Genomic DNA, 27,052 nt, shown 5'->3' with positions numbered 1-27,052 from the left:
TAGCCAATAGCTATGTATACTCAACTGACATTTAAGACTTAAATAAGTTGACAAGGCACCTTCTCATATTGCATCCCAAACATCATCAAAATCTGTGACCATTTGATGTGATTCATCCCATGAAAATTGTCTGTTTAAGAAGATTTTTCATATCAAAGTATTGTTTTCTATAATGACTTTTCAGAAAATCTTCCTCATGTAGTAATGAGAATCATTCCTTGAACAACATAAACATATCTATCCATGCTTGATTGTTGAAAGTGTAATCAGTCTTCTTCCCCTTCTTCCTCTAGCATTACATCTATGAGATAACAGTCCATTGGAGGTGTCCAATCTGTTGCCGAACAACCACGGTTTGCATAGCAATGGATATCATCCCCTATTATAGACCAGAGATTTTGTTAATTAATGCAATAAGAAATATGTATTTCAAGGATGATAAGTTCAATGAGACAACTTTTACTTCATTTTTTAAAATTAAATGCTGGGGTAACACTCGTTTTCGCCAAAGTTAGATAGATCAGCATTGTCAACCTGACAACCATGTAGAAATATTTAGAATGCTAATTGTATGGGTTCTATGTTATTAGAATTAGGATAGCAATGAAAGAAAAGGAAATAATGCACTGAAAGGACACTGATATAGTAGGTTAAGAACACAACAAAGAAAATAAGACAATATATAAGCAGATAATAACTTCCTTAAAATTATTTGGGAAGCTCCTGTAGCTGAAACAAGAAACCTACCAATCCTCAAATCTGGTTCTTCACTGTCAAAATCTGCATTGCATGTCAAAATGATGTATCTTCCATTACAAACTTCTTCACCATAAATAACACATAATTTGTGATAGCTGGGAACAGATTTATTTCTATTTGACCGAGCATCAGGATGCACCTGCATATTTTATACATAAGCCACATAATAAAACTACAAATATTTAAAGGATACAAGAATGAATAAATGGCAAGGCATGATATATGTTTGAAATGACAATCTGCACAAGCATAGTACTGAAAGGGCATCCTGCCATTATGTGCACATTTACTAATCATCATGTTGTGGAACACGACATATAACCTGCAATCAAATCACAGCTGATAGCCAAGCCAATAATTTAAATAAATTACAAAGTATATGGGATATTTATGAGGTAATAAAATTTGAAACACGATACAATATCACTTTTAGGCATTTTATCAAATAGCTGCCAGCCCAAGCATAAAGTGTTCACGTTATTCAAATAAATTACAAACTATTTGAATTAAAATTTCAAAGTGCCAGAAGTTCAATTGTTAAAAGAGGAAAAAATAAATAAATTTAACATACCTCCATGTTTTGAAATTCCAATAGAAAGTTAAGCAATTCAGAAGCTAGTCTCTGCTTCACTTATCAAAAAAAAAAAAAAAGCTAGTCTCTGCTACAACACTGCAAGAATTAGCCTGAGTTAGGGTTTGAATTATTAAAATTGTATTGTTCATATACAAACATAGAGGATTTTGTTGTATTCTGCTTTTGATGTCAACAATGTAATGAGAAATATTATGAAACCAAATGATGTTGTACCTGGAAGGAAGGAGTAACTATTATGAGTAAATATTGCTATTTGTTTTACAATTTTTTTATTGCTGCCCCTCCTCCACCTCATAGACAAGCCTCCCATCAATCTGAACACAAGGGCATTGGCTATCTTGGACCACTCTCGCCTGCCTTTCGTGCAGTGTTGTTTCAGCAATGGAAGTCCTTAATATAAAGCTGCAGAAGCGAGGGAGGTAGGCACTTCTCTGGGAGGGATGCGAGTTTAGGGCAATCTCTGATGAACAATTGTTCAAGAGCAGAGAGATTTTGAAAGCCTTTTGAAGATAGGATTACTATATTTGGAATGCTACATAGTTAATTGGGTAAGAGAGGAAGGAAGCGTCATCGTCAGCTTCCCATCTTGCTCATCTGGAAACGACTGCCAATCTGGAATTCCACCATCAATACGGAGTGATGTAAGAGAGGTTAGTCTGTTTGTGTCTATCTGAAATTCATAACATTTTGCCACCCATAACTTAAAATAAGTTAAAGACTATTAGGTAAAATAGTTATTTAGACAGGCAGAAGACTAATGTTCTTGAAAGAGAGAAATGAGAAACAGATTTTTTATGGTAGTTGTGTTGTTCACAATAGAATAAGCCAGTTCTTGCTGCATTACATACCCTTGTTATCTTGTCTTTCCAATTTTGCGATTGTTCAATTCCAAGTGCCTTCCACCATTCCAAATATTCTTGTGCAGGCTTGTGACTGAATAATTACAATGGACTGCAAGAACTTTAGGGTAGTTAAAGTTTGGCATCTTATAGCTCTGCCTCATAATTCCTTTCGCCCACAAAGCTTTCCTTGCCTGCAAAATTCTCCCACATATTTTTATCAAAATTACACAATCTGTGAGAACTTAAAAAAACAGGTCTAATTTGTGTTTATTTTTTCCTGCTATTATTATAGTTAAAAGTTGACATAAATTTGTTGTCAGTACCAAATTCCTGAAATATGTTTCCTTCTTATAGGCAGAACTATATCATATACATTGTTTCCAACACATGTCAATTAGCAGAGAATAAATAAAATTTGAGGATGGAGATATGAGATAGAGAGACCTTCTTTAAACTCACAAGGTAAACCCCTAAAGGCAAACTGAATTCTAGTGACAGCTAATTCATGGATCTCTCTCATGCATTGATAGTTGGACTGAGGAGCTTCACCTTGAACTCTAATGACTGAAAACTCTTCCATGTCATTTACACATTGATGGTTATATTGGGGGGTGCTGGTGAACTGGACAATCTCAGAAGCAACTAGAGCAGTTGCAACAGCTGCTTCAGCAGCAGCTTTGGTGGCATGGGCCACAGCAAGAGCATGCTTGATCAGCTCTTCCTCAGGCTCATCTAGATTTATTTCATTTAATGATGATGGTGCAGTGAGCAAGGATAACCTTTTGATCTTAAGCCCTCCAAAAATCCATTTCCTTCTCCTATCCTGAAAATTGTTCTAGCAGTGAGGAACAGAATCAAAGGCCAAAACTGAACAAATAATTAAATCACTTTACCGTTTCTTGTTTTGAGTTTGTCTCTCTTATAAAGAACCTCTTCAATATGTTGAACCAACTCTTCTTCTTAGCCATTGGAGAACCAATAAATTTCATTGGTCTAAGAAGGTTTTTGATTGATTCTGCAACTTTGCTGGTGGGGTGGTTTCTGGTAATACATACATGCATCAGTTCAGAAAAAGAAGTTAAAAGACCAATACCAATACAGAATACTATTGATTAGTAATAGTGCAGATTAATCAATGAACTAAATGACAATTGACTTGTAAACTTTTACTCCATGTAAGATTTGATAAATGGATGCTAATAAGAATAAGGTAGAACCTCAAAACCACTTTGCAGAAGCAATTGTCTAGTTTCTCAAATTGCCAAGAAATTAACGATTTGAAAATTGTACATTAGTACATCTTTGTCGAATGTGAATGAAATTTAATAATTTCTTACCAATCTGCAACATCATCTATTAGTGGTATTCAGCAAATCAAACAAGATTCACCACATCAAGAAATTCATTCTCCCTTCAACATGGATACTAAGTCAGAGACAAAGCCTTAAATTCTGGTCAAGAAGAGGATCAGTCAGCATGCTTTGATCAGAAATTCGGTTCCCTGTTTGATCTTAAATTCAACAAATCGTTCCAAATTTTAGACAGGAGGTTTAAAGTTACATTAGGGAATGATTCCTAGCTATTTCTTACAGATCGTAACCACATGCTTGCAGTAATAAAGAGCTTGAGAAGCATTGACAGCCTTTCCTTCAAGCATGGCTCCATAAAACTGCATTCCAAATAGCCAAAAGAGTTGCTGCAATTACAACAATAATAGGATAAGAAAGATCAGTATCCAAAGAGCATCTCTCCTCCCAAATAGGAGCCAATTAGTACCGTAAAATGAGTTCCAGGGGGAGCACTTTAGGATAGATTTTTAACCAGTTGGAAAAAAAATATTGCAGAGAATATGAATCAATAATGCATGCAATATAAGAAGTTAAAATGAAATAACTATTGCTATTCATTTATTTAATAATAAAATTGTAACATTTAAATGAAATTCTGATAAATATGGACTTAAAGTTATGAAATACCTGCCATCTGCAGCACAGGTGACAATGCTTTGATCAATTGATGCAAGACACAATATTTGTTTGAAATGACATGTTGTGCACATCCACTGATCATCGTGTTGCAAAACAAGATACGTAGCCTGCAATCATGAAATCACAGGTGATAGCGAACCCAATAATTCAAATTAATTACTATGTATAAGAGGTATTAATGAGGTGAAATTTCAAACATGATACAATACCTCTTTTAGTCATTTTATCATACAGCTGTGTGACCGAGCATATCGGGTTTGCAAAATTCAATATCATAAGTTATTGCTGCCCCTCCCCCTCTAATGAAGAGGTCAAGATCAACATAAGTTATGGAATAGTCAATATCATTTATATCAAACTAATATTTGGTGGGTACACATTTTGAGGAAACAATGATATTAACAGACTTATAGTTATAAAATTTCTACCATCTGCAGAAGGCATGATATATGTTTTAAGTGACAATCTGCCCAGGCATAGTATTAAAAGGGCATCCTGCCAATATGTGCACATTTACTGATCATTGTGATGTGGAACACGACATATAACCTGCAATCATCAAATCACAGCTGATAGCCAAGCCAATAACTTAAGTAAATTACAAAGTATATGAGATATTGATGAGGTAGTAAAAAATTTCAAACACGATACAATATCTCTTTTAGGCATTTTATCGAATAGCTGTCTGCCCCAACATAAAGTGTTCACTTAATTCAAATAAATTACAAACTATTTGAATCTAAAATTTTAGAGCGCCAGAAGTTCAATTGTTAAAAGAGGAAAATAATTAAATTTAACATACCTCCCTGTTTTGAAATTCCAGTAGAACGTTTAGCAATTCAGAAGCTAGTCTCTGCTGCAACACTGCAAGAATTAGCCTGGGTTAGGATTTGAATTATTAGAATTGTATTGTTCATATACAAACATAGAGGATTTTGTTGTATTCTGCTTTTGATGTCAACAATGTAATGAGAAATATTATGAAACCAAATAATGTTGTACCTGGAAGGGAGGAGTAACTACTATGAGTAAATATTGCTCTTTGTTTTACAATTTTTTTATTGCTGCTCCTCCTCCAACTCATAGACAGACCTCCCATCAATCTCAACGCAAGGGACGTTGGCTATCTTGGACCACTCTCGCCCGCCTTTCTTGCAGTGTTGTTTCAGCAATGGACACTCCCTAATTTCAAGTCGCATAAGCGAGGGAGGTAGGCCCTTCTCTGGGAGGGATGCGAGTTTAGGGCAATTTCTAATGTACAATTGTTCAAGAGCAAAGAGATTTTGAAAGCCCAAAGAAGATAGAATTACTATATTTGGAATCCTCCAAATCGATAGCTGGGTAAGAGAGGAAGGAAGTGTCATTGTCAGCTTCCCATCTTGCTCATCTGGAAACGACTGCCAATCTGGAATTCCACCACCAATACAGAGTGATGTAAGAGAGGTTAGTCTGTGCAATCCCCACACAGTTACTTGCTTACAGATATTCTCCCTGCCAAATGAGAGTGATGTTAGACTGGTGGGGTAACCCTCTTCTGGAAAGTATATGACGCTTGGACAATTGACGATATGAAGAGAATTGAGGTTCGGCATGCAGTTGGGCCAGGCCTCCAGTTTCTCACAACGAATGATCGAAAGCTCTCTCAAGCTAGTGGGGAGTAACCCTCCATCTGGGAAGGAAACAAAACTAGGGCAGTTCCATATGTGAATCTCATTGAGGTGGCAGAGTTTGTGTAGGCCCACCGGTAAGGATTTCAACTCTGCACAACTTCTGATACGAAGATATTCAAGAGACGCATTGTTGGGTAAGTTGTTCGCTATTGACTCCATCTTTGGACAGTCGTATACAAAAAGGCCTTTAAGAGCTGTAGGTAACTCATTTTTTGATGATAAGGATGTGAGCTCTATGCATGACCAAATCTCAAGGCGTTTAAGCGTGGTAGGTAGGTCGCCACTTGATGATAAGCATTTTAGAGATGGACAGTGCCGAATAGACAAGTCCTCAAGAAGAGAAGAAGAATTAGAAGAAGCCTCTCCCTCATCTGCCAAAAACTGCAAATTCTCACAATCACTTATATTTAGCGTTTTCAAATTTTGAGGCAACTGACCTCTTGAAATTAACGTCAAAGAATTACATCTCCCAATGCTTGCCTTTTCCAAACATGTACAATTAGAGATTGACAAGGATTTCAAACCACTACAATCCTCAATATTTAGTGTCCTTAAAGTAGATGTCAAGCTGATGTTGACAAGGCTTGAGCAACCTCTTATATTCAGTGTTATAAGGGATTTGAATTCATCCTGCCACAAAGATGTTAGCTCCTTACAATTATCTATCGTAAGATTTTCTACCTTAGCTAACCCATGCATGAACTCCTCGGTCAAGCTTTTCACATATGGAATAGAAAGAATAGTTGACTTTGGAAAGCATAACTCATCTGTACTTCTGCTCACCACCCCTTTACATCCCTTAATCTCTAATGTATGAAGATTTGGGAAGTTTGGAATTGAAACGTCCAATTGCTCACATCCATTAACAGAAAATTTTTCTAGTAATGGAACATGGTGCGGCAATTTTCCTTGCAATTTAGGGCATTGAGAAATAGAAAGCTCACGCAAGCAGGGGAATTCTTCGTACTCAACTTTGCATGGAATCCAATCTTTCCATTCTTGCATATCCTTAAAGCAAAGTGACTCTAAGGATTGAAAAGGTTTTGGGCAATCTTCCCCATAAAACTCAAGACCAACGGTTTGCACTGCAGACAATCCCACAAGGACAAGGTCTCTCAACAATGGTAATTGTCCAATTGCAGGTAAAGATGTACATTTTCTGCACCTCTCAATCCTTAGGAGCACCATATTAGAAAATGATGGATGTCCAAACCAAGTTGGGAAGTTTGCACCAACATAGCCATCAATTGAAATTTCTTTCACCGTAGTCGAAGGTTGTAGCATGTCAAGAATATCTAGACTAGCTCTTTGATCAAGCTCCGACTCCCATTTCATCACTAATACATTTAAATTCTTCTTACCAAGTAAGGTGGCCCTTCTTGCATCCTCAACATCAAGCACGTTCTCCAAGTGTGAAATGCAAAGTGTTCCCTTAAGAGACTCCAAGTTCATCAAGTCTCTTATCTTTGATGCAGTATCTTTCCCCACAACAAAATTAGACAATGTTTGTAGGTTTTTTAATTCTTTTATTCTCATTGGCATCTCTTTGATTAAATTGGCCCCTTCAATATCAAGATGCCGAAGATTGACTAGATTTCCAATTTTTTCCGGTAACTTTGTGAGACGGTCACAATATTTCAATATCAATGTTTGCAAATTGTATAAAGAACTTGTTGATTCTGGTAAACTTCTAATCAAAGTTCTAGAAAGGTTGAGGTATCTTAGATGTTTCAAATCACCGATTGAACTTGGTAACTCAAAAATTTTATATCTAGATAAAGATAATACCCTTAAACATCTAAACTGTGGCAATAGACAACTAAAAACATAATTTGCTAAACAGCTGCTCCAGGTATTTGTTGGTAGCGGTAGGAAGGTCCGTAAATGCATATCTTTTGTCAAGCCTTTAAATTTTGCGATGCCATCATATTCACATTGAGCGTAGGAGAAATGACGTACCTTTGTAGAAATCTTGGGTTGTATATTACCACTTGATTTATCTTCCAACCAATAGCACAACTGTCCCGCTGCCCATTGAGCTAAATCATTGATTAAGTCATGCATGACAAAGAGTGACTTATTCCTACTTGATTGTTGAAAAAGTGATCGCTTACATAAATCACAAAAATACTCAGCACCAAGATCTTCCATTGGCTTATGCTTTTCTGATTCTTGAACCAAACCTTCCGCCATCCATAACAAAACTAGTTTTTGTTCCTCAAATTCATAATCTTTTGGGAATAGTGAACAATAGGCAAAACATCTCTTTAAATGTGAAGGGAGATATAAATAGCTCAATCTAAGGGTTGGTAGAACATCACTATTTTCTTCTGACATATCCCATATCTTGTTATTGAGCACGTTTTTCCACTCATCACAATTTATAGCACATAATAGGCCTCCAAGAGCTTTTGCCGCCAAAGGCAATCCTTGACACCTTTCCAAAATTTTAGGACCAAATTCTTGAAGCTCTGGATATGCACTAAAATTTGTAGTCTCCAATGCGTTTTGGATAAATACAATCAAGCAAGCTTCATCTGGCAGCTTTTTCAACTTGTAAGCTTGAGTAGTGCCCATGATTGATGAAACACGGTCGTTTCGAGTTGTGATGATTATCTTACTTCCTGGAGCCCCAAATTCAAATGGACAACGCAGTCTAGTCCAATCATTATAGTTTTCATTCCATACATCATCCAAAACGAGCAAGAACTTTTGGTTTGATAATTTGTCCTTCAATTTGTGTTGTTGTAAATCTAAATTATTATCGTTGCAGGATTCTAAAGTGACAGATTGTAGAATTTCTCTTGTCACCCTTACAATGTCAAAATCGTCAGCAACACAACCCCATGCTTTCACGTTAAAATAATTGCTCACCTCAATGTCATTATAGACTAGTTGGGCAAGAGTTGTCTTGCCCATTCCCCCCATACCAAGTATGGGAATCACAGAGAGTGGAGCATTACTCGATTCACCACTCAACAACAACTTGACAATAGCCTTTTTATCTTCTTCTCTGCCATGTGTATGACCTTCATTCACTAGAGAAGTGGTGGGCACCCTTGGTCTTGTTGCTCCAGTTCTTCCCAGGCCTGCATTTTCTCTCAATTCCAGATTATTCTTTTGTGTCACAATTTCTTGCAACCTTGTATCGATTTCTTTAATCTTGGACCGCATCAACGTACCAAAAGATCGATTCGAACCAACCCAAGCATCATAGATCTTCAGAAACTTACTTTTGGATTCTGGGTTCAACTCACGCCCCAAAGCTTCAGTAGCAAACTCGTCCAAGATGTCGTCCACATCATAGGCCAAGTCTTCCAGCTCACCCAACCAGATCTTCACGAGCTTGTTTGTCATCTGTTTCTCTTCAGCGTCATCCAGAACTGCGTGGATCTTCATCAACGTTGTCCTCCACCTCTTGAGGTCAGCATCAAATTTCTCTTGCTGAAAGAACTTCAACAGATCAGCGGAAGGCTGCTCAAACAGCTTCTCAAAGAAAGCGGATAAAGCAGCCTCTCCAATGACAGACATGGTTCGCTTGTGGGAAAGAAGGAAACACTGAAAATGAAATGAAGTAACCAAAGTGACACTTCTTATCAGAAAATTGAGTTCGGAGAGAAGACTGATAGAGGTTTACTTTGTTCTGTGAAAGTTAAAGAAATCTGCAAAGTGTTTTCTTAGGTCTTGTAGTGAGAGACTTTTCCACAGAAGAATTGGTGGCAAAGATTAGATAGTTGATGAGATTAGGAAGGAAACGGCGGATGAGAAAAAAGACGAAAAAAAAAATTCTGCTTCGTATAGTGGTGGTTGGAGGACCATATTGGTTATTTTAAAAAGTCTTAGATCTGCTTACTCTAAACTTCAGGGGTAATTTTTGAAATTTACTCTCATTTGTTTGAATAAATTATATCCATTTTTTTTGTGTACTAAGTATTTGCTCATAAGTTAAGTATTGAAAACCGGCATTAGGCAGCTCCTCCAATCATTTGTCGACACGTGTCCCATTGTTCTTTACGCGTGTTCATGGCAAGCGGTGAAAACTCACGCAACCTTTGGCCCCCTACGTCAGCTGCTTACACATGGGGAGTGGGTTTCTGACAGAAATATCTATAATCTACTCTCCACGCGCCTATCTTATCTCCGTGGTTTACACGCGTCCAACTTTCCAAAAATTATTTAAATCTGCCCGCCACTGCATTTCTTGTTTAATTTTTCTGCAACACTTTTTTCTTTCTACTTTTTGGATTCGAATAACATGTGCTCTTAGCAATAGAGGGTATTCCACTATTTCGTATTCGCAAGAGAATTATTCAAAAAATAAAAAAAAGTGCCCGTTTGAGAAAATTATTTTCATTAACTTATTAGGTTTATACATTAAAAGTTTGATAAAAATATAGTTTGTTTATAATCATTTTTTTTTCTGAGAAACATGTTTATGATCATGTTAAGAGCACATACATTTTACTTAATTATATGTGTGGTTTATGTCAATATCGCTAGTAATGTTGTGTTTATTTTAATAAAAAGAATTCTTATGTAAAAATAGTTTTTTTATATAATTTTTTTTTATGTTTGGTAATATAAAAAAAAAGTTTGAATTTGGTAAATATAGGGTATAAAACTCATTTTTTTATTACTCTTCATCCAATAAGAGATTACCACATCAACTTTTTACTTAAAATTCAATACATTTTATCACTTATAATAACATCTCAATGAATTCACAATTAAGTTAAATTTTCAAGTGGGTATTAAAATTGAATGAGTGTGATGTTTAGGTAACTATATGCTTGTCAATACAACCCCTGATGAATAAATCATGATTTTGGAAATTGGAAACGATTTGGAATTTGCTAAAATTTGATTTTGAATTGAATAATTAAATCCTGTGTAATTAGAGAACAATTGCCCTTTATACATAGTGAGCCGGGGGTCCAATTAATTGAGGGTTTGAAAGCTAAGTAGAGGAAGTACAGATTAGGATCTATCAATATCAACAACCTAAGTGACATGGGTGAATTCACTGATTTGGTTCAGAAGTGAAATGAAAAAGGGTCAAATGCCTGACATTAATCAGTCCCTCCAAAATATTGGTATGGGTAAGTTTGCATATTAATCACCTCTCAAATCTGCACAAAAGTGAAAATTTGTGCACTTGGTACGTACGACTTTTTATTGTCTAAAACCCAACACAGTTATTGGAGAAAATGTGGATCAAAAATGGATATAAATATTTTCCATTGAAATCAATCTCTTATCTTAATAAACATACTATAAGTATTTATTCATTTGGAAAATATTTATATCCATTTTTTTTGTGTGTTTATACAACTTCAGGGGTACCTAAAAAATTGAATGAGCGTCAGAAGAAAATTAAATTAAAAAATTAGATTGTTACTAGTTATTATTATTGGGATAAAAAAGTAATCTTCATGCTAGGTTTAAATTTAAACCAATAACAACTAACCACATGTGATTTGTTATAAAAATATTATGAACGTTGCATCTCTCAATTAAATTTATTAATAAAATATTAAACTGGATTGACCACAGTTAAAAACAAAGACTCTTATGAAAATATCATCATATTTTATTACAAAGTTGATACCATAATTTCACAATAATTTTAGAATGAAGTTTATTTAGCAAATTATTATTAGTTCTTATTTAGAATTATTACTAATATCACCTTTTTTTTTTATCTATCATTAACAACTTGTCACATAGCTTTTTTTTTTAAAAAAACTAGTTACATAAATTTTATTATGAAATTTTTGTGAAAATATTGTGCCATTAATAACTTGTCACATAATTTTTTATAAAAGAAAAAAACAATTACATAGATTTTATTATAAAAATATTGTATCCATAACTTGCATTCTAGCAAAAAAAAAATGTTTAAAAATAGCCATTACTTTACAATATTTTCACAACAAGTTATAGTGGTAAGTTATTTTTATTCTAATTTAATTCACCACTTAAATTACATTTTTACCCATTCATAAACCAATAATAATTGGCAGTTTAGAATTTGTTACGAAAGTATTGTGAAAATGTTGTAGAAAAAAAAAAGATAAGCATCAATAATTGTCAATTTAGGGAGTGCCAAAACGGACCTATCCTATGAACGTAAGATATATGTAATTTTAAGAAAAGATTATGAGAATTGGATAGACATATGTGTACTGCTGTTAAACTGTTTTTTTTTTTACTTAGTTTGAGATGAAAATCCTACGTCCTAACATGTAGGGATTATAAGCGTAGTATATGTTATACTACATGCGTAGGCTTTTACATTGCTTTTGGTGGGATCAACATTAAAAAAACAACTACAATTATATTGGGTCACAACAAATTAAAAAAAAAAAATCACAATAGCTGTAAACGTGAAAAGAAAATTACATATATTAATAAAATATTAAACTAAAACTAAAAACAAAGTCTCCTAAAGAAAATGTTTTGATATTTTGTTGCGTAAAAAAAGTGCAATTCTTTTTAAGGATATGTCAGAAAAAAACTTTTACATGGCAATAATTGTGGGAGGCCCCTATTTTTCTCTCTCTTACCAATGTTTTGCCAATCTTACATCTTTTATTTGGTAATAATAAAATAATATGTTTTATTTAATAATTTACAATATTTTCATGTCTTTTTTATCTCTCCCTAGTACCTTAGCTACTTAGTTATATTAGTCCTCAATTATTATTATTTTTTCTTTTGTTTTTAATACTAAAACAATGGGTATACAAAAATACATGAAGAAGGAAGAAATTTGTGGTGTAAGCTCAGACAATTAACAAGAGATTAATAAGATAATAGTAAAAATAAATTAATGTGATCTTTTGAATAGCAGTAAAAAAAAATTGATGACAAGAGGTAAATAAACTTTTCATACACAATAACTATAATTCACTTTTATGAAAATAATTTGAATATACATTTCTCTTTATTAAATAATTGAAAAGTTAGTGGAGGGTAAGAACTTACCTAAACATTCAATGGTAAAAGACTCCCGACAATAATAGGCAAGTTTGGTGTGAATGGTGTGCAAGATGCTCCATGCATCTTCATATCAAATTGAAGTTGTGACTCATGACTCAAGTAATGAGTGAACAAATAGCTTCCACGAAGGTAAGGTTCCATTTCATTATTTCTATACAAACTTTGAAACGACTTTTGCACGTAGGGTCGTTCCTATCTTTGTTGCTTTCTCACTTAAATATCAATGAAAAATACAACTTTTGGTCCCAACCTCCAACATGTTTAATTAAATGGCTAGTATGGTCATACTTAGGGACGTAACTAGCTTTGCCCCCCCTAATTTAAAAAAAAAAAATATTATTATATATATGTGTACTAATTTTAGCAATTTTGTTCTATAAAATTACTTTTTTTTCCTTTAAATAATATCATTAATTCTTTTAAGAGTAATGTTATCCTTACAAACTTTTTTACAATATTTTTACAAACTGTTTTGGTAGTAAATTCTTATTGGTTGGTACATGGACCCACCATTTACATAATTTTTTTACTTACTAGTAACCACTTATTACATCAATAATTTATAAAAAAAAGTTTGTAGCGCTAGTATTTTTCTTATTTTAGTGATTATAGAAAATTTATAGATCTAAAAATTAATACAAAATATACAAGCCCTAAAAAAATAGCTCAACAACAAAAATTTACTAATAGTAAAACTTATGCAAAAATAAAAGTCAATTAACCAATTTTATTTAAAATAAACAACCCTATCATTTAAAAAATTATAAACAAAAATAATTTTGTTCTTACTAACACAAAAAAAAAAAAAATTCACAACAACTAAGGGTCTGTTTGGATAAAACTTATTTTGCTAAAACTGAAAACTGAAAACACTGTAGCAAAATAATTTTTAAATATGTGATAGTATTGTGAGACCCATTTTAATGAAAAAGTTATTAAAAAGTAAATTTTGTAGGTTCATGAACAGTATACAACGCACTGTTCACGATTGAATTAGTCTATTATTATAGCTATTGTTCATGCACCGTGCATAACCATTAGCCTTTGCCTCTTAAAACGCGTGCCCAAAAAAAAAAAAAACGCAACAGAGGAAACGTAGACGGTGATCATACCGCGTCTCAAAGCTTCAGCGCCGTACTGGTCATACCGCGTAAGAAAAGTTTATAAATTTCTTCGTCAAGCCCAGGTCAACAATGTCAGGAAATAGTAGCTCAAATTTAGAGCACCAGGTGATTGACTGATTGTCATTCTTTTCTTATATTATAATTATTATTAAATAAATCAATAAGAAAGAGAGCTTTGATGGGCCTAGTCACTATTCTTTTTTAGTCCTAAAAAACTATCTGCCTCACAAAATCAGCCCATCTGACTTATAAAAGTAGCCCATGACAAGATTATTGTGAGCAATGAAATTTTACATTCTGATGTAGAAAAAGAAAACCAAAAAATCAAAAAAAAAAAAAATTCAGCATTAGCTTTACATCTTCAATGATTGGCTGTAAGGCTCAATTGATATCTGATGAGCTCTTATGTATAGTCTATAGACCGACCTGGAAAATAGTTATATACATGAGAAAATTTAGCTCAGTGGCTAAAAACATCTTGAACTAGTGGTGCATGAGATTTCTTCTGAAGGAGTAAGTTTAAGTTTGATTATTCACTCTTTCTATGGTTGTTGCACCTAAAATTGTTCCATCAAAGTGACACTCCTGATCAAAAAATTGAGTTCGGAGTGAAGACTAACAGAAGTTTACTTTGTTCTGTGAAAGTTGAAGAGATGCAAGTGTTTTCTTTGGTCTTGTAGTGAGAGACTTTCTCACAGAAGAATTGGAAAAGGAAAATAAAAATATAAAAAAATAAAAGGAAAAGAGAAGATATTTGATAAGATTGGGAAGAAACAGGTGGATGAGAAAAAAAACAGGAAAAAAATTGGAAAGAAAAAGAAGACCAAAAAGAGAGAGCAGGTTTTGGTCGGATTTATTTTTTTTTTTAAATTACAATTATATTAGGTCACAACAAATTAGAAAAAAAAATTCACAAGGTGTGAACGTCATAAGAAAATTAAATAAATTAATAAAATATTAAACTAGACTACCCACAACTAAAAACAAAATCTCTTGTAAAAATACTAGTGCGTAGAATTATTGGTATTTTTTTATTAATAATATTGACTTTTAAAACGTTAGTTGAGGGGTATGGTGTGTCTTTTTATTACGTCTGGGGCCCGCTGACTCTGGCCGAATAGTATTGTGACACATGTAATGTCTCGCTATCAGATAGGTACTGATCTTTTGAACAATTTTCGTGTTGTCGCGTTCCTCAACTGGCCCACTACCTGCAACTGCAAGGCCACTTTTAAATTCCTCTCTTGACTTTTGCTTTTTGGGAGTCTTGGGAGGTGATTTCTGCGAAGTTTCTGGCTTTTCCTTTCAATCACATTTTTGCTATTCCCTCCTTTTTCTTACGCAATATTGTGATTTAGTCTCTTTAGTTTGTTGTAATTAGTTAATGCCCATGAATGATTAAACCGACATGATTGAATGTTTGTTCACAACTACCACTCCACTATCACCAACCAAACAAAATTTCTGTCCATTTATTAGTTTCTGGTAGCTGAGTACCACTCAACTACCAACCAAACAAAATAGGTGTCTATTTAGTTTCCGTAGCTTTTTTGATTGAGTGTTTTTATACTCTAATAAATATTTGATTGAGGGTTTTTCACACCAGGAGAAAGTAGCTTTAAAAAAAAAAAAAGTATAGCTCTATTTTCATACCAAAATTTTGTAGGAATGTGCATGGATTGATGGATAAAGTTAGATTGAATTTGAGAGTTTTTTGGACCTAACCTAAATTTATTGGGTTAAGAAATTTCTAACCTATTACGTATGTAGCAACAAACCAAATTCAACTTGTGCAAGTGGGACCGGTTTAGTTTGGGTTAGAGGGTTATCTTGCATGTTTCATACCTTATAAAAAAAATGTACCTTTATTAATTTTTAAAAAAAATATTAAAATTCACATAATATCCTTCATTATGTTAATAAAATAATGGCTAGATGGTATGTTAACGAATTGGTGTACTACGAAAACGATATTTCATGAGTTCAGGGACTTAAGAACGGAACAAAAGATGGGAAGACTCAATCGTTTTCTAAAAAGAGATTTAGCTATATTGAATAAACAATTATTTCATTTACAAACATATCTAGGCGAGATCAAATATAATATGTATGACAGAATTACCCAATATTGTAATAATCATTGATCAACAAGAAGAATATAATAAAGCTGACCAATTAGATTATGAATTTAGCAAGATTATATTTGAATGGTGGCTTTATTAATAAAGTGAATTATGAATTCCTCCCACAATTAAATTGTAAATTATAACCATTAAAATAGTACTTTAATGGATCTACATGAAAATCAATAACTTATCATTTTAGTAAATCATAAAAATAATTTTTTTTAAGCTATAAAAATATTTATGTTTGTAAACATTAATGCATTACTCCATCAATTTTTTTGCTGGAGATCCAAATGGTTTCATCAATAAATATCTTTATTTCTAAACTGCATATTCGTATGCTTCAATCGTGGACAAAGATAAAATTTAAAAGAGATCCAAATGGTTTCATCGAAGTAATGAATTTCTTTGTGACGTGTTCACTTCAACAACTTGCCCCTACCCGCCGGTCATTTCCACTTTCTCTGTTTTTTCCGTAACTTTCATTTTTTTCGAGGTGGACCTTTGCAAAGTTAGCAGCTTTTCCTCAACCAATTTGATTTTGCCTCCCTTGTCTTATGCAATAGTGTGTTTTTCTCCCATGAAGTTTTGTGATAATAAAGTAAGTACCATACATAGAATCGGCACCTTTGACTTCGTCTTATTGTTGGCACGTTAACCAAAGTGACTCAACAAATAACTAGGGCTTTTTAGGAAAACTAGTTAGGGCAGCATGCGTAAGACATGTGCTTCTCGTGAAAAAATACAGTAGTAATTAAGATTAATTTTAGATTTTATTTGTATTACAAAATAAAGATATAAATTATTTGATTTTTAAAGTATATAGAGATTTACATTAATCAAAAAATATATTAATTTTAAGAATTTTGATAATTGTGTCGTAAAAAGTTAATCTCATTCGTTTAAGAATTTTGATCAACCACAAAGTTAGATTAGCTATTTAACATATAAATCTTTATTTAACTATAATAGCTTTTTAGTACTTACTTGCTAAAGACAATATATCTATTTTCTAAAAACTTTTAAAAATGATAATGAATATCATCATCTTCCAACAATAAACAACTGAATTTTGCTAATAAATTTAAAATAAAAAAATAACAAAAGGCATGTGTCATCGAATTTTTCATTAGATAAATTATAAGTTTTGAAAATTTAAATCTAGAAAATTAACATTATTTAGATAACAAATAAAACACCTAATATCATCATTCTAACTTTCTAAGAATTTTTGTCATTTAAAACTCAAAATACGTAAAGAAAATTTTTAGGATGTTAAAATTTAGCAGGAGTAATTTAGACATTATGCAGTAAAATATTTTATGAATCATAAGCTTTCATTAGGGTTTAACTAAGAGAATAACAATATGACATATTTGCTCTTTTCCAAAATATTAAGAGAAAAATTGCTTAATTTTAAAGTTTAAGGAAGAATTGTAAACTACCCTAAATATAAAGGATGAAAAATGTTTTTTTCCTAAGGTTTTTTTTTTTTTTGGGTGTGTGTGCAAAACTAGTGTTTTTACTTAAAATAGTGTGTAAAAACAAAAATATACAAAAAGTCAACCCAAGAAAATTGTATGTGGAATAGTGAATTTTGGCTCAACAAAATTGATTAAACCAATAAAAAATTTCTAAAAACACAATAAAATGAAGCAACATTTTCACAATACTTTTATAATTTTGTTATATTTTATTTTAACTTGTAAAGAATTGACAGCTTAGAAGTTTTGAAAATATTGTAATAACATCAAGATGTCTTAACATTTTTCACACAAAAAAATGTTATGTCCATGACATTTTCACAACAAATTATAAGTAGTAGGTTACTACAAGTTGTTATTGGTGGACAAAAAAGTAGTTTTATTGGTAAGTTTAAATTAGAACCAATAACAATTTATCATATTTGATTTGTTATGAAAGTATTGTGAAAATTATTGTGGACAAACCAAAAATAATATAGCAAATATACTACAACTTTATGCATTCACAAAAAAAAAAAAAAAATGCCAGCAATACAGTGAAAGTTAAACAAACCAAAACTACTGTGGCGAAATTACTGTAACTTTTCTCATTCACTCTTTTTATAATATATATATACACATTGCACTTACCATGTAAATTTATATTGTAAACACATAAAAATTGGTAAATGTTGTACACATTTGCACAATTTTTTTTTTTTTTTTTGCAAATGTATATAATATTTGCTACATTTTATGTGTATACAATGTAAGTTTACATTACAAGTAGAAAGTAAACGTATAAAGATCATTTAAAAGGAAAAAAAAAAAAAAAAAAAACTCAAACCAAGTTGGTGAACTTGAGGGGGAAAAAAGGGAGAAAAAGGTAGGTCACTAAACCAAAAATACTGTTCATAACACTATTCATGAGCCTATTCGCTCTTTTTATATATAAAAAAAAGAGCACAAATAGATGACTGAAAAAAAAATCTTTAAAAAAAAACGATAAACAATACATATTGAACAAACCAAAAGTACTGTAGTTTTTATACATTCACCCAACAAGTCTTACAACATTTTCACAAAACATTTATTTTAAGTTGTGGTTAGTCATAGTTTCATATTATTTTATTTTATTTTATTTTGACTTATAAGAAATTGACACCTCAATAATTGTGAAAATATTGTGAAATTTGTTGCGTCAATATAACAATATATATAAAACGAAAAAAAAAAGTACAAACCAAAGACTGAGAAAAAAAAACTGTAGCTACTGTAGCTACAGTGCCACTTGGGACTGTAGCTACTGTTCAAAAAAAAAAAGAAAAAAAAGAAGAAGAAGACAAAGTAGCTCAATAAACCAAAATGGCACTGTAGAGGCATTGCCTCTTTTTATGTAGTTAATAGATTATGATATTTTATTGCATTTTTAGACTTATTAAATTAGTGATATTTTTCTTTAAAAACAAAAAAGATTGTGCAATTGGCACAATGCTTTCACAATAATTTCATAATAAAATTTACGTAGCAAGTTGTTATTAGTTTTTATTTGAACTTTACTACTAACATCACTTTTTTTTTTTAATCTACCATTAGAAACTTATCACATAAAAATAAAATAAAAACAGTTACATAGATTTTATTGTGACTATTTTTGTAAAAATATTGTACCCATAACCTGCTACATCTACAATATTTTCACAACAAATTATAATAGTAAGTTGTTATTGGTTCTAATTTAAATCCACTATTTAAATTTCTTTTTTGCCCACCCAAAAGAATCAATAATAACCAGTCGATTAAAATTTGTTACGAAAATGTTATGAAAATATTGTGAACAAAAAGAAAAGAAAAGAAAAGAAAAATATCAATAATTGTCAATTTAGGGAGTGCCAAAACGGACCTATTCTATGAACGTAAGAAATATTGTTTTAAGAAAAGATGATGAGAATTGGATAGACATATGTGTACTGCTGTTAAACTGATTTTTATTTACTCAGTTTGAGATGAAGAATCTTGATATGTTGGGATGATGAGCATAGTATAGACACATATGTTGGCTTTTACATTGCTTTTATTATGCTTAAGCATTGTTGAAGACGGCATATTTGAAATGCTGGAGCTATTTTAAAGTATTAAGTTTGTTTTCGTAGATACTACTGAATTTTCACTTGTTACTTACAAAAGCTTCTGTTCGGACTACTATGATTGTTTTTTGTTGTGTACATGAGCTGCCCTAAATGGATTCCAGATCAGAGTTGGTGGATCTTATAGGAAGTTTAACTTTATTTGAGAGGTTAGACTAACTTAATCCTTAATTTGATTCTCTCTTTTTGATATTATTTTGCCTATTATGTTTTGTGCATTAATCTCAAGTTAATGATCTGGTTTTATGTACCTTGAGGGCAGTGGCTGTATGTGGTATAATCTTTGTGTGAGTGAAAATGCAGGTACTTCAGAGACCATTAGGATGTGTACCTTAGTTGATCAAGTTGTCGTTGTAGTAAATTCTTCATGAAGCGAACTTGCCATGTTGTTTAATAATACGGTTTTCTTAATCCCTTATAATAGCTTGGAAGAGTAAGCCCCCTTCAGCTTGGTTGGGCTCATAATGGCTCCCTGATTGTGCTGGCCTAGGCCCCATATCCAGCACAATTTATAACATTTGATATTGTAATGCACTATCCTACGCTTGAAAATGTGCTTCATATGCACATGGATGTGAATGCTCATTTTCTAGTAATTCGAGTACCTTGCCTAATGGTACCTCTTATCGGATGATAGTTTTTCTTCCTTCTTCAATGTAGTGGACACAAACAGTTGTCTGTAATATAAAGTACCGAATACATAGAATCATACAATTTCACCCCCAACACATCTCATCTCGCACTTCATCAATGTGTTAAGTTTTTACAAAATGATACAGTAACATCTAAAAATAGATGTCCACTGTACAAAATGCAAATCATTTTTACCCTCTTATTTTATTCGCCTCTCTCTCTCTCTCTCTCTCTCTCTCTCTCTCTCTCTCTCTCTCTCATCCAATCACATCGACAAAAATCTTTTGGGCTAGCAATGGAGGAGAAGACTGCATCATGCAAGGCTAAGGAGTTCCAATGGCAATACGCATTGTGGAGGGTGTGGGTTTGCAAATTGATTGGGCTTGGCTGATGGGTTTTGTGGAAGGTTGTTGGGTCAAGAGTCGTGGAATCGATGGGTTATGGGTGGTGGCACTGGCAATATGCATGAGTTGCTGGGTTTTGCGGCATAGTAGCCATGGTTTCTGGGTTTTGTGGCACAGTAATAGTGGTTGCAGGGCATTGGTGGGTCGTGGGGTTGATGGGTCACAAGTGGTCGCACTGGCCATTGGCATGGGTTGTTGAGTTTTTTTTGGGCGGTTGTTGGGCTTTGTGGTGCGGGAGCAGGGGTTGTTGGGTTTTGTGTGAAAGTTGCTAGGTAGTTGTGAAGTGGATTTTGGGTTGCTGGGTTTTTATGGAGGGTGGTTGCTGTTGGGTTTGGTGATTTTATTTTTATTTTTATTATTTTTTATTTAATAGATAGAACTTGCTGACTTGCTGCTGGGTTTTGGAATTGGGAGGGATAAAAAAAATATTATTTTAATTAGCTGTATTACAAAATAAGAAAATGAGATGTAAGATGTGTTTAAAAAGTGGGTACAAACAAAAAAAAATGGCAACACCATAGTGTAGAACAAAGTAGAGATCCAATTTCAACTAAACCAAACATTTAAAGACGCTCTACTGGACATGTTGTCAGAAGCTGTTTTAAAAGAAAATTTCTTGAAAACATGTTTTCAGAATAAAACAAATTGTGTGTTCTGAAACTTTGTTTAAGGAAAAACCATTGAAACAAGGATCAAGAAAGTCTTCATTTGGCTCAAAATGGAGATGGTTCATTTCATGGTTCAGATTTAGTTTTCATGAATCTAAGGGTAAACATGGTAACACATTATTTAAAATTTCATTTCAACATATAAAATGAATGACAACTGATATCAAATAACTAAAATAAATAAAGTAATTTTTGGTAACGTAAAATACATGAGTTTATTTATTTTTGCATGCTGTGGGTTACAGTTCACACTTATAAATTGGTATTAAACAGAGAAAAAAAACCTCATACAACCCAAACCTCAATACACTTAGGGGAGTAGAGTAGAATTACAATGCATTACAGTGAGCTACTCCTTTGATGATGAGGCGAAATAGCATCCCATTGTTTAACTATTCAAACTAAATTAAATTACAGACTATGTTCTGTTCTCCACTCCAACTTGACACACTTCTAAAATCATCTGAAGCCATGTCTGTCCAAAATCTGCATTGAGCACTCTAAGTTGAAGCTGAGATCCTTTTCCTTCCAACTGGATTTTGTAGGGCCTGGAGATCTTTGCCAGAAATCACTAGTCTTGCCAATCCTACCACCACTTGGTACTTCAGTAGTAGTAGTAGTAGAGGATTTGAGTTTATTCTTATATATGGTGAATAATTTTCAGAGCATGTATTGAAATTCCTAGGCCTTATTTTTGGCAAGCTGAGGAGCTCATTGATCTTGCTTTTGCCTTTGCTGATTCAGTTGCATTCACGTAAGTTGGAAAGAATTATGATTTCCCAATGAGCATTGCCTCCTATGATGAATTGATCCTCTGGGAACAAATGTTCGAGAATCCAATCCTTCCAACTTACTCGGTAACATTTCTTAGCTAAAGTTGCCTCTTTTCATAGTCATCTCTTTGTCTTGGGTTTGAAGTCAAAGCCAAGTCCAAATCTTCAAGTTCTCTTCTTAGGGTAATTTGTGTATCTACCCATTGGTCCAACCAGTGCTCCATCATCCATTTACTATGGTTCAATCCGTATCAGTTGACTTCTATAAATATTTTCAGTTGAAAACATCATTAGTTGAACCAAAAAAATTTGAGAAATATATAAGCAAAAGATCATAAAGCAAAAGGACCTTACCAGATGGATAAACCACTATTCCTTTATCCGTTCTCTCTTAAGCATGGCCTCTTTCCCACTCAAAAAATGCATCAGCCTCTTTCTTTGAAAATACACTGTCACCCCAACTTCTTTGTTTGTTTGTGTCTATCTGAAAGTCATAACATTTTGCCACCCATAACTTAAAGACAAAATAAGTTAAATACTATTAAGTAATATAGTTAATTAGACAGGCCGAAGACTAATGTTCTTGAAAGAGAGACATGAGAAACAGATTTTTTATGGGAGTTGTGTTGTTCAAAATAGAATAAGCCAGTTCTTGCTGGATTACATACCCTTGTCATCTTGTCTTTCCAATTCTGCGATTATTCACTTCCAACATAATTCCAAGTGCCTTCCACCATTCCAAATATTCTTGTGCAGCCTTGTGACTGAATAATTACAATGGACTGCAAGAGCTTTAGGGTAGTTATTGATAGTCAGAGTGAGGGTTGCCAGTGAACTCAACAACCTCAGCAGCAACTTGAGCAGTTGTAACAGCCACTTCATCAGCAGAGCAGAAGTGGAGGCAAGTCATTTTATCTTTGCTGGCTTTGAGTTTGTCTCTCTAATAAAGAACTTCTTCACTATGTCGAACCAGCTCTTCTTCTTAGCCATTGGGGAACCGATAAATCACATTGGCATAAGAAGGTTTTAATTGATTCTGCAACTGTGCTTGTACGGTTTCTGGTAGTACATATACGCATCAGTTTAGAAAAAGAAGTTAAAATACCAAAAACAATGGCGAGTTTCTCTGCGCTTTCTCTTCTTTGCTTTTTTCTTGCCACTGCTGGATTTGGATTTGGATTTGTTAGGGTGTTTGTTGCTGGGATTGTTGGTGGGTTTTTGTCGCCGTCGAGCCACCGCTATCGAGTTGAACCAGATCTCTCACCGTCGCTGGCGACCTTGAACAAACAAGTTGGAAAGGGTCGGTGCACTTTGTTTGTGGGTTTTCAACAAGTTTGTTTGTGGATTTTTGATGTTGGTGAATCGTCCCACATAAACCTCCTGTGAGGAATATGTATAGAAAATATGTAAATTTAAAAATGAATTTAAAAACTCAATATATTTATATATTTATTATTGTCAAAAAAGTTAAAGATAAAAATAAATATAAAAAGAATAATGATATAATGATGACGCGAAAAATGAGATGGCTTAATAGGAGTGTAATATTCTTTTAGATAGAATATAGATGAGATTATGGTTTGGTGTAGTACTTACCTATTGTAATACTTTTCAATGACTAAGATTAAAAATTAATTTTATTCTCAACAATTGGATAAAAAAGTTAAAAAAATTTGAAAGGAAATATATATAGCTAAAAAAAAAAAAAATGAAGCATACCAATAAGGACAACTTTGTCTACCCTATGTCCTCACCTTAATTTTATTTTATTTTTAAATTATCTTCACCTTAAATTATATATATATATATATATATATATATATATATATATATGAGATGAGTTCAAATTACACATTTTTGAGACCGTTGATTTCTTTTATATCTAAAGGTGAAAAAGCACACATGGTAATGTCATAATTGTTCTCAAAAAATTAGTGGTTTAAATATTAACTTTTCTTATTAAAGGGGAAAAAGACTGTATCAACTCTCCACTTTCCTCCACGTCATCATCTTCTTCCTCTCATCCTCTCTCACATCTTTCTTCTTGCACTATGTACTCTCAGGCCATCACCATTGATTTCTTAACAATATTGTCTTGAGGTACTCGAAAATTTTAGAAATATATGGCCAAAGTCACAATTGTTTTAGAGAGCGATTGGTGAGGCTAAGTACTTCTAAAACTCTCATGACAAATTTTACTCTAGGTATTTCCAAAACACAAAACTCAATGGATGAAAAAAAATAAATTCTCTTTTTTTCAGACCATATACTATGGTTAATTAATGGCAAAAAAATACTCCTATACTCCTTCCATAATAAATGAGTTTGTAAAATGGTAATCATGTTTATTAAAACAAAATAAAGACAACTTGGATTTACAATTTAATCTTTAGCATTTTATGAATGGTGGAGGCCTGAAAGTACATAGTGCAAAGAGAAAGATGAGAGGAAGAAGATGATTATATGGAAGAGAATGGAGAGTTAATGTTGTGGTTTTTTTCCCACCTTTAATAAGAAAAATTAATGCCTCAATCACTAATTTCTATGAAGTAATAATGGCATTACTATGAGCGTTTTCTTACCCTTAAATCTAATAGTAATCAATGTTTACCTACAATTCTGGTATTACCCTTTTTTTAGAAGAGATTCTAGTATTACCTAAAGTTCCAAGAAACTTTCCACTCCTCCAATTGAAACTCTATTTATCTTATTATTTGTTAGGATGCTTTAATTAGGTGAACTATATTATTTAAGTTTCAAGATATTTAAAATTGTAATCCTACCAAAATTTATTACCAAAAATTGCATGACATATAGTATAAAATTTAATATATATTTTTAATTAATTTAATAATCTATTATAAATTTTATTTTTATATAATAAAACTTGCACCTAAGTCAAATTGCTCTCTCTCTCTCTCTCTCTCTCTCTCTCTCTCTCTCTCTGTATATATATATATATATATATATGTGTGTGTGTGTGTGTGTGTGTGTGTGTTAATTGTTAATTTAGAGTTTTGACTATCTCACTTATGATAATTTTAGTAATATTTGTAATTTTTTAACTATAATTTTTAATTAGTTTGCACGGGTATATACTAGTGTATTTCAAAAGTGGATCTAAGAAATTAGCCATTAATATCTAATTCTTATGATACAATATCTCTCTCTCTTAATTTAATTTTATTATCATTATTTTTAAGAATCTTATGACTAAATCCTCAAGTGAACATTAGTAGGAAGAATATCTTAAATAAGAAGAGTATTTAAACTTGGTCTTTTCATTAGGAAGAATAGTTTAATGAGAGAACCGGAGACGTGGGTGGTTGATTCTCAATAACAATATAAAAATAAATAAATAAATAAAAAGAGAGACGTGGGGGGTTAGGCAACAGTCACTGACTCAACATTATAAAAGTGGTCACTTGCAAAATTGATTGGGTAACGATTTGTGATTTTCTAGTGTTTCCAAACTCATTTTCATTGCAAGAGCTTAGTGAACAGTAATTCACTTGTCATGTGTCTAAGTTGTGTTAAAGTGTGTGGTCATAGAATTTTTGTTGATTTTGTGCTAAAAACTTATGAAAGAGAGTTTTTGTGAGACTTTCATTTTTTTTTTCTTAATTTTTTTAAAGTATGTTACAACTTAATTCAAACCAATAAGTTTGGTTTAGTCCAAGAGTCTTGTAGGTTAACTAGCACCTCTAAATATTTCTTAAATCTCCCCTCCCATTGTAACTTTTGAATTATCCAACCTAAAAAAAAAACCAAAAATTTAGTGGTGTTCTTTTTTTTTTTTTAGGTGTTCTTAATATGCTCACCTGCGCTTCAAAACGGGCTTCATATACACATGGTATGCTTCTTTTCGTCTAATTCAAGCACCTTGTCTAATGCTACCTCTTCTGGTGGGCAAAAAGTGTTTTTAGTTTTTGTTTGTGTGTATATGGGCTTAGTAGGTTACATACAATTGTCCATTGGTATTGAGCTAGAAAAAAAGAAAGCTCTCATAGAACCCAAACCCAAATGAACTTAAAAGAGCTCTTTTACTGTCAGTGTCTAATACAAAAAGCCGAGGGACGAGAATTTTATTTTACTTCCTAATACTTTTTTACCAACGCTATTTATCATTGGATTGCAACGTAACAAATGTGGAACTGCAACTCAAGATAGAATTGACATAAGGACCATTTCATCTACAAAACTCTTTCACCAAAGTCAATTATGGTCGGCTACACTAAATGATCAAATTGTCTCGACATACTAAGATGTTGAGTGGTGCACGGTGCTCCATGTAGCCCAGACCAGGCAAAATATAGCTAAATAGACTTATTCCTGGCACACAGAAAATCAAAGAAAAAAAAAGGGTCATGAAACGTGTTTTGCGAAAAAAATGTATTATGTTGAGAAGCAAGATTTGGTATAATGGTGAGAATTTAGCTTAGGCCAATGCTCCAATATGTGCAAATCTAGTGGAACAGTAAATGAAGGTACTTAAAGGAGGTGATCCAACCGCACCTCCTAGCATGACTACCTTGTTACAACTTTACTCCAATCACTACCCCTGCCTCCAACAATTTTAGTGATTGTTTTGTTTCCCCAGTCTCTAGTGTTCTAAACGACGAACTTAAAATAGAATCATGGAGTCATGGTATTGATAAACCTTAATTTTGATCCCAGTTTGCATATAATTTTCCCAATTGAAGTTGTCGTAAGAAGAGAGACTAAGTATGTCCCTTTTCTAGAAGATGAGGAAGTGTACAAGACAATCTGTTCCTTACCAGTGGGAAGAAGCTCTCAAGTGGGGTAAGGAGATGTTAAAGGACAAGTGTCTGATAGTTAGAGTGGGGAAAATTGCTAT

General features: G+C 32.8%; 1 protein-coding gene and 1 pseudogene across 15 annotated transcripts in view; both read right to left on the bottom strand.

Annotated features, from left to right (window-relative positions):
- The window catches only part of LOC142615028 (putative disease resistance RPP13-like protein 1), a 71,953-nt gene that overhangs the window by 31,118 nt on the left and 13,783 nt on the right, over nucleotides 1-27,052 (bottom strand). For 5 of the 15 annotated variants that reach the window (XM_075787695.1, XM_075787694.1, XM_075787693.1 and 2 more), the window contains exons 2-10: nucleotides 4,987-5,048; nucleotides 4,613-4,733; nucleotides 4,394-4,483; nucleotides 4,173-4,291; nucleotides 3,534-3,892; nucleotides 3,090-3,237; nucleotides 2,641-3,019; nucleotides 2,203-2,387; nucleotides 1,568-1,966 (exon numbers count right to left, since the gene is read on the bottom strand). Coding sequence is in view for 1 of the 15 variants with exons in the window: in XM_075787698.1 (XP_075643813.1) it covers nucleotides 5,243-9,385 (4,143 nt within the window). In the remaining 14 variants the exon portion in view is untranslated. Of the gene's footprint in view, nucleotides 1-59; nucleotides 380-747; nucleotides 899-1,385; nucleotides 1,430-1,567; nucleotides 2,025-2,202; nucleotides 2,388-2,640; nucleotides 3,020-3,089; nucleotides 3,238-3,533; nucleotides 3,893-4,172; nucleotides 4,292-4,393; nucleotides 4,484-4,612; nucleotides 4,734-4,986; nucleotides 5,049-5,186; nucleotides 9,648-27,052 lie in introns of those variants that run through there. The other 10 variants (XM_075787687.1, XM_075787689.1, XM_075787690.1 and 7 more) reach the window with 10 other exon arrangements.
- Nucleotides 21,659-23,104, bottom strand: LOC142616913 (protein IQ-DOMAIN 11-like; annotated as a pseudogene).

This window comes from Castanea sativa, chromosome 11 (genome assembly GCF_040712315.1).
Source record: "Castanea sativa cultivar Marrone di Chiusa Pesio chromosome 11, ASM4071231v1".
Lineage (NCBI taxonomy): Eukaryota > Viridiplantae > Streptophyta > Magnoliopsida > Fagales > Fagaceae > Castanea > Castanea sativa.
Note: the sequence above shows the minus strand (reverse complement) of the source record. Positions and strands in the feature narration are given on the sequence as shown.